General features: G+C 36.1%; 1 protein-coding gene across 6 annotated transcripts in view; it reads left to right on the forward strand.

The window, feature by feature from the left end:
• The first annotated feature begins 426 nt into the window (after window positions 1–426).
• The window catches only part of lrba (LPS responsive beige-like anchor protein), a 399767-nt gene continuing 384398 nt past the window's right edge, over window positions 427–15795 (forward strand). For all 6 annotated transcript variants that reach the window (XM_056459670.1, XM_056459679.1, XM_056459695.1 and 3 more), the window contains exon 1: window positions 427–1166. In XM_056459670.1, the coding sequence (XP_056315645.1) occupies window positions 1035–1166 (132 nt within the window). In that variant the 5' untranslated portion in view covers window positions 427–1034. The remainder of the gene's footprint in view (window positions 1167–15795) is intronic.

Genomic DNA, 15795 nt, shown 5'->3' on the forward strand with positions numbered 1-15795 from the left:
GATTTCCAAAATTAATCATTATAATTTTGCCATGTTCTAGATTTGCAATTGTTTGATCTGACCAGTGAAGTGCAAACATATTAATTGTTTGTGTTTTCTGTTTGCTTTTTATTCACAGTATACAATTTGAATATTAGATTAATAATTCTTACATAGAAGTCAATCAATTTTGGTGCAAGCCACCCTTTATGGTAAATATGCTGCAGCTGGACTTACTATTCTGTCCTACAGATGTCTCTGTGATCCTAACAGTGTGCACCAAAGCAGCACCATGACAGCGCGCGCTTGAAACGAGATCTTCAGTATGAAGTGTCATTCTGTCCCTACAGGTTCTTGTGTAGCCTGTACCTGACACACCTGAGCCCTCCCTTCACTGCTCTCGCGACACACTGCGCATGCGCGGGTCTCTCTCACGCAGCTCCACTGTCATGGCGGAGACCGAGCGGAGTAGGAGCTGATTCAGGAAGAGATGGCGCTGTAAAGTGGGTTACCGCTCAAACTTAACTTCAGCACTTCTCACAGGGACAAAGAGGATTGCCTTCTCTTTGGAAGGACACCCGAGGGCCGATGCTGGATATCCCTTGCCTTATATTTAATAGTTTACTGCGTCTTGTTCTTATCGGTCGTCTACCTGCGCGGAATCTCTTCAGCACCGCTATTTCCTGTTTGACAAACACTCGCAAAAACTTCAATGACATTACCGTTTAACGGCTTTTCTTTATTGGGCCCGCGGAGATTGAAAAACGTTTGGATTCTTATCTGGACTCGTGTCCGCGTGGTTTCGTCCTGCTTTTGTCAAGTTTAGATCTGTTCTCCCTCTCTATACAAGAACAATTCCTGTCTGTCAGGTGTAGTGGCATCAGCCTACAACTCCAGGCGAGAAAGCGAGATTCTACAGGATAGATCGGCCGTTGATGGAGACCGGGATTTGTTTTTCCGCACTGTCAGTTTAACGAGAAACATTTTCCATAGGTTTAAATAGGCGGTAGGGTCAAACAGGTGTCCCACCTGTTTCCCTCTCACCTGACGCCGCCATGGCGAGCGCGGGTGACAGCGCCGTCCAGATCCCCATTAGAGGAATCCGCATGAAATTCGCTGTGCTGGCTGGACTTCTGGAGGCTGGTGAAGTCTCCAATCGGGACACCGTGGAGACGATTTTCAATCTGGTAAGCTGATTAAAGCCTTTAAATAGATATCTAATAACAGCGTGGCTGAACAAAACCAAATGTTTTGATTCAATTCATGACCCTTAGGCCGATTTTTTACAGGGTTGTAAATAAACTATAGCAAGTATGCTATGTGGTTTAATGCTTCAAATTCTGCTGCTTGGCTTTCAAGGTGCTTCCCCCTCTCTATGTCCTTGATCATTAACGTCAGGCTGCTGCAAAGGGACTGAACCTATAAAGTGGCATGCAATTCAAAGTGGATAGAAGCATCTGAATTGTTAATACTGTATATGTGAATGTTGAGAAGTTTAAAGAAGTTATGTACAGTACACACAAGAAGTAAAATGTCATATTTAGGAAGCTTTTAGGAAGTTGTTATTCTGGTCATTTCGGTTGTACACAGCTATGCATGCCTTTCACCCTCTAATATAGTTTATTTTTTAATAAGTAAAAGGTCTTTCATTGATTTCAGGTTGTAGTACATGTGTTTTTTTTACATGAATCGTTTTTTAAATTAAATGTAAGACATTTTATATTGCTACACTTGATAAATATGAGCAGGACTGAAGCAGCTTGATGATGTACTGATACAATGCAATTTTGAGTAATGTTGATCCATTTATCTCATGTTCTGCCTCCTCCTACAATTAAAATGACAAAGCATTGTTTATAACTAAGCATTAAAAATGTTTTTCACTCATCAAATATCTAATTTGAATATTTTATTTAAAAGAATTCATTTAAATATTTAACCCTGGGTCATTCTATACCACATGTAGTCCGATTCCTGGACATCTTTCTTCACATTTCACACTGCTTATAATATACCCAGGGTTAACAATTAATCCTGTGTGTACACAGTTTCGCACTGTAAATTTCTTAACTCTGGGTTAATGTTTTTATTTGTTGTTTCAGTGTCATTGGGAAACTTCCCTTCAAATGTTGAATGACATTCTGTGCTTTCATTATTGTTCAAAGGATGTAAAAATGAGGCACCCTGTTGGCTTTCAGTTGCTGAGCATCTGACTGTAGCATAGTAACATGCACGTGTGTTTTACACTAATGGAGGGTTAACAACACAATGGTGGTATTAAAGGGATAGTTCACCTAAATAAAATGAAAACTCTGCAATCATTTACTTATCCTCTTTAACTTTCTTTCTTCTGTTGAACACCAAGGAAGATATTCTGAAGAATGTTGGGTAAAAAAACAGCAGTCATTGACTATAGTGTTTTTTGTTCATACTTTGGATGTCAATGCCTGCATTCTTTATAATATCTTGTTTTGTGTTCATTGGTAGAAATAAATTGCAAACACAAACATTTAGAAGCACTTAAGTGTTAGACATGGTCAGGAAATTTTAATTTTTGGGTGAACAGTCTCTTTCACCCTGCTCTAGGGTATATAGTTTCATAGCCCCTGGTAAAAAGGTGGTTCTAACCCTGCTTCTTGGTTACAAGTGTTAAACTTAACTTTTGTTCTGGCTATTATACAGACTTTACTGGATTAAAGAGACATCTTTGTACTTTATTTACCTATCAGGTGTTAATAGTAATAGCTAATACCCAGTACTTCCAATAAAAGTGTGGAGATATTTGTAAAATGTTCATTTGTAAAGTATTTAGTTTAGGACTGTATTGTGCTCCATTAGTTTCTATTGTGTTTCCATGTATGTGGAGGGGGTTTTTAAGGTCGATCAACCTATTTATGCCCATAGCTTGTTTTAGATTGTTTCATCCCTGTTCCTGTCATTGCAGACAGTCATTATGTGAAGCTGTTATCATTAATCCATGATAAAGGATTACAGAGTGTGAGGGAGCTGCTTGATTTTTCAGCATGACCTGATGTTCACCCTCCTTGAAATTATGTCAGGTCTCGCAGTTTTCCATAGAATATGTGCGCTACAAAAAGCAAATGCGAAGAATGTCTTCCATAAATCTGTTTGCCGGTCAGGGTTCACAGATCACTTCAGCACAACATGATGTAATAGCAGCTCTTTTCATTTGACCAGCCACAGACACGAGGAAGCCAGTTAGCTCTTTCTGGAAATTGTACACTTTTTTTTTCCCCTCCACCCACACCCACAAGTGAGTTGAAAGCCCCTGTTCTAAATTACATGAGTTTCAAGCATGATTGAGGGCCTGTATGTGACCCACATTGTAGCTAGAGAGATTTTGCTTGGCATGTGTTGTGAAATGACATTGAGAAATGAATGAATGATTTCTATAAGGAAGTGACATGGCTGCACCACTGTGCTCTACTCTGTGGCTGATGAAACACATAAGTCATTACAGGTGACATACAGTTTACGTGCGCAGATTTGTTGCTCTAACTGTACCTCTTTATGTTTGAATACAGCACATTTAAGGAACAGTTAACCTATAGCACAGGCATAAAAATTCTGTCATCATTTATACACCTTTATGCTGTTTCAAATCTGCAAAAAAATTCATGTGTTAAGCAGAATATTACTGTATGCATGTGGTGAAATTGAAATTAGGTTTCATTAGGGTTGGGTCGATAGACGATGCCATTGTTCATTGCCGACAGGCGATAGACATCACGATGCTGAGCCGGCATCGCGATCCTCCGCCCCATTTCGCAACTCACTTGCGAAAAACACACACTTAGGCCCCATTTACACTAATATGTCTTAGTCTTAAAATGGCATTTTAGAACGAAAACAATCCACATTCACACTGGCGTTACATCTAGCGTTTCTGAACAGCTCTCTGTCCACACTATACGAGTACCACTTGCTGAAAACGCACATCACGTGACCACACACACTGTCATGTGCTTGTCTGAGCTCCAGCTCAGCGGATGCTTTGAGCAGTGCACGTCGGACAGTTTATCAAGAATGTACCACTGGATCGCGTCTTACTATAGTTGTTAAATGTGATATTTGTTACATCTTGTCTCTATCTAATGACTTTTCGGTCTTTTGAATCTATCAGGTAACGTGTCACAGCGTCGGTATACTGCTTTAATCTTTCGCTTTCATGCTTGTGCTTAGTAATTTTAGTGAAAACCTCAGATACTGTTGGTTGGTTCCTGTTGGTTGTGCACCTTTTTAACCAACCAAGTTTGTCGACGCCGTTATAACGACACTGATCACTCTGCCTATTCATGCCAGAGTGCTGCAGAAAAAGTGATTGACAGGTGGGAATTTGTGTGTAACTTCTCTTTATTTATGAAGTGGTCATGGGTAAAACAAAGACCATGCGGGTCAGGTGGTTGAAACGGTCCGCTACAAATAATTAATACGTAATTATGAATGTATTAATTATTCATTCACCGACACCTATGCCATCGTCCATTGCAATGTTTCACATTAGTTATTGTGCGATGCCAAATTGGTCGACATCACCCAACCCTAGAGTACATAAAAAGAACAAATAAAGCACCGTATACTGTATCTTCATAAAAGATTTATGTTTAGGTCTTCTAAGATTAATTGTTAGGTTCATATAAGGTACAGACTGGCATTGTGACTGAAATCTTTGAGAATGACACTTTAAAGGTGTAACACTGTATCATGAGGCATCATCAAATTACCTTTTCATCTTTTGCGAATTGCTTGATTATATATATCGAGACTGTTACTGCAGTCAAAACTAGGGCTGCATGATTCTGGCTAAAATGAGAATCACAAGTTTTTTTTTGCTTAAAATCAAGATCACTGTTTTCTCACGATTCTGTAGATGTAAAATAAAGGTTAATATAAGTAGGCTGTTATTATTGTTATTTCTCAAGCATATGGTTAAAACAACAATAATAATATTAGGCCTATGTGTAGGTCTACTGTTGGTTAAAATGATAAATTCTGTATAAACTTGGAATGGAGGATTTAAACAGACTTTAAATATTTCCTGGTTGTTAATTCACAGTAAGTGAAGTGATGACATCAGAATACAACGATTTATAATTCTGAAGTTGAATTATTATGCTTGAGACATATGCTTGCACATTGACAACATTATTAGACCTTTTTATTTCACAGTTAAAATGAAACATTTTTAATTCTCAGATTCCCTTTTGCATTATATTCAACATGATATAAGCTAGAGTAGTTCTACTGACACTGTTAAACATTTATTTTCATGCTCAACACTTTGTGTCCGTAATAAAAGAAAAAAAAACGTATGAAATACTTTTCATAATCATAACTCTAAAATGCGATATGATTATTTAAATAATGTGCGCAGTTTTAGTTTTCACTGCTGAGTAGGCTAATGTCATGCACTGTAAAACCCAAAAAGTTAAGCTAATTCAAACCATTTGAGGAAACCGATCGCAACAAATCATTTCAATTAAAAAATTAATCCTAGTGAGTACTGTGAACTTACTCCATTTAAGTTGAAGTAATGAGGTATTTAATTAACTTATTACCAACAACACTGAGTTCAAAACTCTTTTCAAATGAGTAGAATTAACTTTCAGTCAATTTCAGTCAATAACTACACTCATTTCATTTGATAAAGTTGACTGTTGGGTTTTACAGTGTGGCTGGCATCACTTTCAATTCAGTTTGCAACAAACTGAACATTATTTACAACTTTTTTTTTACCTGTTACTCGCAGCATGTGCAGGTTCTGTTCACTAAAATAGCGATCATTGGTGAATGAACAAACAGTGCGTCAGTTCATGTGTGATTTCATGGCCACAGATACGTCGTTACATTATAACAGAAATAAAACTTTTGGGTGAATTATGCCTTATAAATACAGTATGTGATACTTTTAACACTATTTGGAGATGTCCATGTTGCTGAATAGCGTATTTAAAACAATTTAAAGACTTGTGCGCCTGCCTTTATGCTTCTCTCCTGACCTTGAAAATACAACTGGCTGAATCGCAGAAAAGCTGAATTAAGATCGTGTGTAGGGTTGTATCGAGATTGTGATCTTTTTTTCAATGAATCGTGCAGCTCTAGTCAAAACTTGATATTGTGAACAAATCTAAATATAAAAAAGACAAGTTAATAAGGTCTGCAGCGGTAAGTCAAGACCTCTTATTTTTATCATGCTTTTTACAATGCAGCTTGTGTCACAACTTTACAAGGATAAACAGGAAAAGTATAAAAAGTCAGATTGCAATATTTCATTGGGGCCTATTTAACATATCAGACAGGTGGCAGAATAGTCAGTAGTTAATAGGTTGTAATGCTAATAGGCAATTTTGTGTTTGATTGCAACAGGATATTGACTATCCATGTTTATTTTGTGATTTTTTTATTTTATTTATTTTTTATTTTATTTATTTATTTATTTTATTTTGATTGATATTGATTTTAAAAGTTCGATGTCACATTTTAGTGTTTCAGAACTCGCATGGAAACAGCAAGCTGTTGTGAGAGCACCATCGGTCATCATCATCATCCATTATTTAATGCGGATGCTCTTTCATAGGGGGTTTCTTATCATTGCAGCCAAATTGATAATTTCACTGTAAAAATCCGAGAGAGGGTGGCATTTTGGCTCAAACACATTTTTGTGTGTTCATTTTCACTGTTCTACCTGCTAAACATGATGAAAGTTACTTTGTCAGACCAAACAATACTAGGGCTTTGATTAATTTCCATTTTCAAAATGTTCTTATAGTAAGGAAGCAAAACAATAGGTTGTGCCAGCTTTGTTTGATTTTTAGATGTCCAGCACATACAGTAGATAGAAGCATTGTGAAATACAGCATTGCTTACAATTCAGTGATAGATTTGTCATATTGGCAAAGTGCATTAATTTAGTGTTAGTCACTTTGAGTTTGAAGTATTTAAGAAGATTTAGAGGCTTAGCCCTCAGAAAGTGAGTATTTTTAAGAATTGAGTGCTGACTGACAAAATCATGAAGAAGGACAATAAGTCCCTATAAATAAACTCTGTCCTCAACTGTATAAGGGAGCATGTCTTATGAGATTTCTACTGGGATGGATGAGTTGCTATTTAAAACCCAGTAAAACATTGCCACTTCAGCTTTTTATCATTGCTACTTTGCATGTTAGTCACCATATTTGTCTGCTTTGTTTGCATTTTGTTGAGTCTCAGACTCTGATCAGAGATTCCTACCTGAATAATCACCTTCAACAGGAAGACGGTACAAAGAGAACAGAGCTGCGCTCTTGTTTTGACAAAATATCATTTGTAAATCTGCACGAGGTTTATTAAAGCATAAATTTGCCCTTGCCTCATTAAAACCCACTTATTCTTGTTCAAACACACTCTAGAAGCTCATTGAAACATCATCATCATCATCCTCTGTCTTTGTCAGTCTGTGGGAAGGGACTGGGGCTGGTTTGGTAGCACAGCACCTGGTAGAGCCAGAGGTGAGGGCTCAACATACAAGCATGTGACCAGTCACTATTACCATGGATACTAGAACAGGTGACTGGTTTGCTCTCTCACCTGTTTGTATGGGTTGTGATTTGTAGTAACTAGCACTGTCAATATGGCTAAAAACCTAAATTAATTAGAATTTCTTACATAAATGCAAGCAAAATTGGAATTATATTCATATTCTATAGGCAATTACAGTAAAATGTATTGTTGTCTTTTGCTCACAAGAGGACACAAGCATTTTTGTTTTATTAATTTTTGGACAGTTCTTTTTTTGTTGCAAGTCAGTTGGTGCATTCCTATGCAATATATCTTTTTTTCCGTATCTGTATTTAAAGGACAGCTTGGGTTTTCTTTTCTTTATGTTTTCGAAAGAACTCCCAATCTCAAGTTGTCTGAAATGCAGCTTATATTAACTAAAACAAATTGCGTCAGCTTCATTTTCATGTCTCACATCTAATGACATACCAAACGTTTTAATGCAGGTTTTTGCATTTGATGTTTTTTTTTTAATTAATGAAATGAATATTCGCAATATGTTTTGACATTTCAAGTTCTTGTAACCGAGACCCTATTGAATTGACATTGCCAATTCTTTAACCTCTACTGCACTGTTAGCCCATTCCTAGCTTCTTAAAAAGTAGTAGACTAGTGTTGTCATAAGTAATACTAATTTGTTGGGCTGAGTGACTAATCAAAGGCGATATTCATGCACATTTTGGCAGTAAAGCCAGCTCTGTAATCCACTGTAAATTTTCTGCTGACAGATGTAGGTGCGTTTGCTACACAGAGTCATAGTTTGATGACAAGCTACTCAAAATATAACTGGAAGATTTAATTGTTGTGATTCTGAAATCGATGAGAATCATTCTGTGATTCTGAATCTTTATTGTTTCAGATCTGAAAGCATGTGAAAATAGCACATTTAATATATTTTTTACTCCTAACTACAGAGGAGTGAAACATTAAATAGAAAAATTATGTTTAATTACATTTTTAGTGAGATTCTAATGGTCTAATTCGATTCAATGATGCTAAGCTAAAAGTGGTCCTGCTAGACCCGTAAATCGACTAAATGTATGTATGTATGTGTATATGTATGTATATATGTATGTATGTATGTATGTATGTATGTATGTATGTATGTCCCCCTCTATCTGTGTTGAATTAATGATGATAGATGACCTTGTTATATTATTTGAGTGTTGTTACTATGATCTTTTATGTGAAGCTGCTTTGACACAATCTACATTGTAAAAGCACTATACAAATAAAAGTGAATTGAATTTTAGAGATATTTAAATGAGTCATGTGACCGTAGTACTCAAAAGAGACTCTAGACACACCTGATCACTGTTACCCTGATGAAGGCAATTCCTTGCCAAAACGCGAAGGTTTTTTTAAGAATTAGCCATGTGAATGAAGGCTTTTTAAATTTTCCACATTTTTCGAGTGCCTTGGGCTGATTTTTGTTGTTGGTCCTAGCAATTTGTTCAATTGTTATTGAAAAAATAAAAAATAAAAAAATATATTTGGGCTGAAAAATAAATAGAAAAATTATTATAAAAGGTGTGTTATTTTTTATTATTATAAAAAATAAATTAAATTATTTGATGTGCCAAGCGTTTGTGTGCTGCATGGGCTTTTACTATCTTTACCTCTGCCTTTCCAATAAGTTCTGTTATGTGCACCTAGAGCTGAAAATAAATACTAATGCTGGGAGACAAGCTAATGTGAATCAGAATTTTTACTCTGAGGTTTTTAGTCATTCGTGGTATTTTAAAGTCTAAATGTTTTTTTTTAATTTAATTAGCTCAGATATCTATTACCTGTTTATTTTAGTGTGATCATTACCTAAATATGTAAATATTATTTAAATTGCTGATAAAACTGTATTTTTTAGGTTAATTATAATGAAAGAAATGTCGTTAACACATTCACAACACCCAACAACATACTTTCCCAATATCATTTATTTATATATGATATTTATATATATATAATCACTTATGTATATTTAGTATATTTTTATATTACAATACAGAATACTGAAAGTTTGGTGTTGTGACAACTCTCCTTCTGCTTTCTCATATTGGATTAGATGGATTCATTTGTCTTTTGCGCCCTCTGTGTCTCATTTGTTTGCTTTATCTAAGAAGAACACATCCCTCTCTGTTTTCTAATGAATATTTTATCACTCCTCCCGGATTTAGTTACCTCAGCAGATATAGAGAGGCAGAAGCTTGAAACTGAAACCACCCTCATCCGAATGTGGGATGCTGGTAGGAGTGGTGCTTGCTTTTAAGGTTGCTGTAATGGTAAGGCTCCTCTAATGGGACTTGGATTAATGTAGCTGGCTTCACATCAGTGCAGGCTGTCATTCTAGGCTGTGGTTCTTAGATCGAGCTTGTTATGTTGCTTTTACTGTTAGGCTCTATATAGAAGGAATCTCACAACTTTGATAACATATTTTTTTCTCTGTTTTTTCCTCATGGGCTTTGTGGATGTAAAGGTTCTTCCTTTGGTGGGGTATCTGTAATGACATTCTGCAACACGGGGTGTCAGCTTTAAATAGAAACATCACTTTCAATACCCATGCATAGATGTTGTACATACAGTACATTTCGCCCTCGCTAAGCTTTTGTTTTCTCTCTATGCTACACACTACCAGGAGGCTTTGACAGAGTTGTGATGTATGCTTGAATATGTGTGTAATAAACCAAAGTGCATTATGCATTCACATATGCTGAACATATAATCACGCAGGTTCTTGTCCTTATCACAGTTTTATTAGGTGTACGGCATTCTTTTGATAATTTTTTTTAAATCGCATATTTTATTTTCTGCATATTTGACCATGCTTTCTGTATTATGAAAATCATAGGATCCTATTTTAGTGAGTTGCCTAAAATCTGAGTTGACTAACTCCTAAAAGTGCCGTATGTAAGATTGAGACCCAGTCGCCCACCTAGGAATTGCACAGACCGTTTACCTCAGATCCTGAAAATAAAAAATAAAAAAACATGTGTTTTACATTTAACTGTGACAGTGGAAACAAATATCAGTCAATCAACATGTACATTTAATGTTAAATTTGAATAAATGTTAATTAGTTTGTAAACCTTACCGTTTCTATGGAGTGCAGTAGGTCCACTATTCTGTGCTTCTGAATGGCTATATTTAAATGTTTCTGTCATGTTGTGTCTAGTTCAGATAGCCAAATTGCTTATCACTACAAATGTTGTCACGATACACGTTTTTAGGACACCGTGTTACAATGTAATCTGCTCAGCTAATGTTGACGTTTGTAATATTAATATTATTTGCAAATTAAAAACCATCTCATGTGCAACTTTGAATCTGTGTGTCTCATTTCGGAGGCTGCTATTGTCCACTGAAGGTTACGATTTTGGTCACGGTTGCATTCTTTGAGAACCCTTATGACTGACATGAAAAATGCTGTTTTCCACCAAGGCAACCCGGGGTGCTGAAATATAATTGGCTAAACTATTACACGTTTTCAAAGCAGAGTAACTGACATTGGCATTGTTTTTCAGATAAACAATAATGTTCACTTTGCATATTTCTAAAATATCTGCAAACAAATTGTAGTATTTTTATACTTTAGAAGAGTCAAAAACTTAGATGCAGCATCTTTAAAGAAAATCCAGATAAACTGTTAGTTTTTTATGATTATTTGATCATTAAGACAAGAAAAAAACAAACGCAAATGTTTTCTCATTATTTTAATATATTATGTTAGTAGTTCTCTGGTAGGTATTATCTGTGGGAGGAATTATTTGAATATTTATTCCCACTCTATTATATAGAATGATGCAGAAAGGATAAATGTATAATGCCATAAAATACAGTAAAAATACTTAAATAATACAGTAAAAATACTTAAATGTGTCCATTACTCATGCTTTACCTAATGTTACTAAATGCACCCACACAAAGTAGACTCCACCTGTACCCTTTGGTTTTATAGCCCATCATCACAAACCATTTCAGTGATACAAAATATTTTAGTGGGTTTTAAATCTTTCTACACCAACCTCATCGCTTTCAGTAAAAAAAAAGTAGTGTTACCGAAAACTCTCTGTAAAAGCATGTCAGGAGCTCTCTGAGTCTTCTGTGGCTGTGGAGGTGGATGGAGGTGTCTGCTTTCTGCTCGCCTTTCCAGTCTGTTCTTTTAAATGGCCAACAGTGGATCAGATAGTGCAACCTTAAAGATTCAGTCTCATTGTGTGCAGACAAACACAGCCTTGAGGACTGAGTGTCAATCAGCTGCTAGTGTTTTCCAATTGTCTGTTCTTACTTTAATGCACAGTTGAGGAGCTTTTGCAGACATTGAGCACTAACCTTTCTTTTCTCAGCAGAATTGATTTCACTCGCAGAGTTCCTCAACCTGCCATCAGTGAAGTCAGTAGTACTTTAAAGCAAAATAAACAACAGTAGTCATGCCTGTTTCACAGAGTTTATTCTGTTTGTAGGGTTTAGCTTTTGCTGTAGCTTTTGCCAAATGCAAGCCTGTATCTCTGAACTGTTTGTACTGCTGTGAAATTATAACCCAACAAAAATATAGCCTGTGAGAAAAGAGTAGGGGTGAATCATATGTGATATTGTCTTATATTGATCTATAATAAGTTTCAGCTGATGGCTAGCAGTCTAAATATAGTCTATTAATACATTTTTCAGAGCAATTGATTATTTTTTAACACAGAGTTGCTTGCTACATAAATGTGTTTTCAGCAAATGTGATATAGCAGTTGTACTCTCCAAAAATATAGCTTTTTTTGGAAAGTAATTTTTGCAATCCTCCAGTGTTGCCCCTGATTTCAGATGAAAATTGTAATATTACTAGTAGGGGTGTAACGGATCATGGTTGATCCGTGATTCGTACAGATCACAACCCACGGTTTGGAACACACATGACCTGTGGATTAATATTTTTTTTTACTTGTAGATTAATCCTAAATTTGTAACGATGGCAGAGACATCGCCACTTGCGTCATTCAGATTACATGTATGAAAGCATTTAGGCTTTCCTGTAAAATATAATGATGATGGAAGAAGTTGTGGTAGGTGTTTTCTGTCACTACTAGCCTGCATTAATGCATTCGTTGTGAGCTGCACGATTAATCATTAAAAGATCGGGATCTCAACAGCCATGCAACAAATTATAAATGATGGGGATTTGCGTATGTTTATTAATCCTAAGAGAGTCAGTCTTTAGTCTTTTGACTTTTTTATGAAGTTACAAATACTCAAATAACACAGAAGTACTGGGATAACAGTGTATAGTTTAGATAAAACCACTGATGTTTATGGTAAAGATTGAAATCACTGTCATGTGCATTTAACGGCGCTTAAATTAAAGTTGTATGCAGCAATTACATTGTTTAACCAATAGGTGGCGACAACCAGCCATCAAAATAACACCACTGAATAATTAAAAAATGATACATCTAGCAATGAAACATGAAGTTTTATGAGTGAATAACTGGATCATTTATTAAAAATGAGACATTTTTATAAAAATGACACAAATATACGTTTAAATGTACATTTATACTAAATATACACTTCATACATTTAGCGTTATCAGCAACAGTAGTAGTAACAGTGAATTTTTCACAGTACTTGAAACTTGCAATTTATTGTTATTATATGTTCAGCTAATAATTTTTTTTCTTTTACTTTTTAATAAAATTACAGGTTCTAAGTTCTGTTTGTTAAAACCAAAAGTTACTTGCAGTACTGTTCTTGTAATGACTGGAAAGCAAATTACATTTGTCTCTTCCCCTTTTTAAAAAAATTTGAAAAATGGTCCAATACGTGACTAAAAACCATAATATGATCTGAACCGTGAGATTTGTGATCCGTTACACCACTAATTACTAGGGTTTCACAATAAATCGAAATGAAATCTTAATCACGATTACTCAAACTGTGATTGATATGCACATCTTGTCAGGGAAGCACAGTTGTGCTGCACTATAGAGCTTACTGCGAACCTAAGCAAACAGCTGTAATTATTGCAGAACATTCTTCCATTAATTTTTCTGCGGCTTAGTCTCTATTTCAAAAATTACCACAGCAGAATGAACCGCCAACTATTTCAGCATGTGTTTTGCGCAGCGGTTGCCCTTCCGGCCACAACTCAATATTGGGAAACATTCACACACACACACACACACACACACACACACACACACACACACACACACACACACACACACACACACTCATACACTCATACACTACGGCCGATTCAGTTTATTCAATTCACCTTTAGTGCATGTCTTTAAACTGTGAGGGAAACCAGAGCACCCAGAGGAAACCCACGCCAACACTGGGAGAATATGCAAACTTCACACAGAAATGCCAACTAACCCAGCCTGGACTCGAATCAGCAACTTTCTTGCTGTGAGGCGACAGTAACCACTAAGGGTGAGCTATCACAGAAAAATGATCATCAATTTAATCATCGATCAATTTTGTGTAGTTTGTCAGTGAAACTTTGGCTCTGTGAGGTAGTTGTGGCAGGATGTGCTGGAGATTTACTGTTGGTTTGCAGAACCAGCTTTACTGACAAAATGTGCGCATAATCGTATTTGATTGATCATGCAGCACCAATTTCGACCTCCTTTACAAAATATTGGTGTATGTCTTCAGCAGATTTGCTGCCGATACATTTGCTACCGATGAACCAAAAGCAGAACAAATCTGACATACTTGTTTCAGACATACTTGTGAGCTTCATTCAGAAGAAAACACATCATTGTATGAGCCAGATTATTTTATTATGTATATTATTAATGTTTCATGTTGGGTTGGAATCTTCATCTGGACCTCCAACTCCAACTGGGAAATTCCAGTTCTGATTCTGCCTAATATTTTAGATTCTGCTTCTGGTTTTATTAAAAAAAGTGAATATTTATAAATTAAAGTGTGTGTGTGTGTGTGTGTGTGTGTGTGTGTGTGTGTATTTACTGGCTATTTAGAACATCAGTTTTTTTTTTCTGTAAACACAGTTGTTCCCCCTCACTGTTTGTCATAGTAAGGAAGGATGTTGTGAGAAGTTTCCTGTGCACACAAAATATAGCTCTAAATATTGGTGAATAAGCAGACTGAGCCTGACTAAATATCATATACTCTTGTCACTGGCCAATAAGCTGGTAGACTGAATAGGACAAGGCTTTTTTATAAACATATTTTTTTAGTAAATACTCCAATGGTAACTGGTGGTGAAGAGGTAGATAATTGTGGGAAGTCTCAATAGAGTTAGTGTGTCTGGAATGTGAACTGTATTGGAAGGGATGAAATTGAGTGTTGAGGGGCTGTCATGAAAGCACGGCTTACACAGAATGAATGCTTTGTTCACCTGAGTGTGCCATAATATCCGGCTCCTGCTGGGGGCCTTTTGTGAGAAAACTGGACAAAATATGCAGTGAAATGTGGTTCAGTACTTATCCATGGGTTTTGGACCAAATGGAAGTGGCATTGGCAAATGTCTTTGACTTAGAAATGATCCCTTATAACAATCTGTCATCTGTCACTTTGATAACTGTCATTTTGCTTATTTTTTCCTTGTGTTCCTGAGGTAGGGCGGTATGAGAATTTCGCCAGATGACTTGAATAGCTTTATCTGTATTATATATTAATTACAAGCATAGATAAATAGACTAAAACAAAGATATAAATTTATAAATAGACAGTGATTTATGATATTCTCAAATCAAACTGTATTCTGATGCAGGAATTGAATTAGGACTGGACAATAAAATCAGTATCGCTATTTATTGACTGAACACCATTGTCAATATCGAATACCAAAAAAAGTTTGGTACGAAGTTTCGGTATAAAGTGCTGTAGTTTTTATTAAAATGTGGCTGCTGAGTGCGCACCTTGGAAGCAATGCCAATAAGCTTAGGGTGTAAGTTTGTCATTTAAAAAGGAGGCCTGCAAGTGGTGCGCATGTGACGTGCATGCATTTTCCAGGTACACCTAGTTGATAAAACATCTGAACTTTTCCAAATGCCCCGGGCGCACCGCGATTCATGTAAATAGAACTAAATAATCTGCTTTACACTTTGTATGGAATATACATGTTTTAGCAATAACAACAGACTAATTACCTCAGACAAACGCAGCACACTCAAACACTGCAGCGCTTTTTACTTTTCACCATAAACATGCATTGGAACTGCAGCAATGATTTGTCCCTTTGTCATCCTCTGAGAAAATGGTCTACTAGTTACAAGAGATGCCATAGAAAATTCCAAAGGAAAG

This window comes from Danio aesculapii, chromosome 1, assembly GCF_903798145.1.
Source record: "Danio aesculapii chromosome 1, fDanAes4.1, whole genome shotgun sequence".
Classification (NCBI taxonomy): domain Eukaryota; kingdom Metazoa; phylum Chordata; class Actinopteri; order Cypriniformes; family Danionidae; genus Danio; species Danio aesculapii.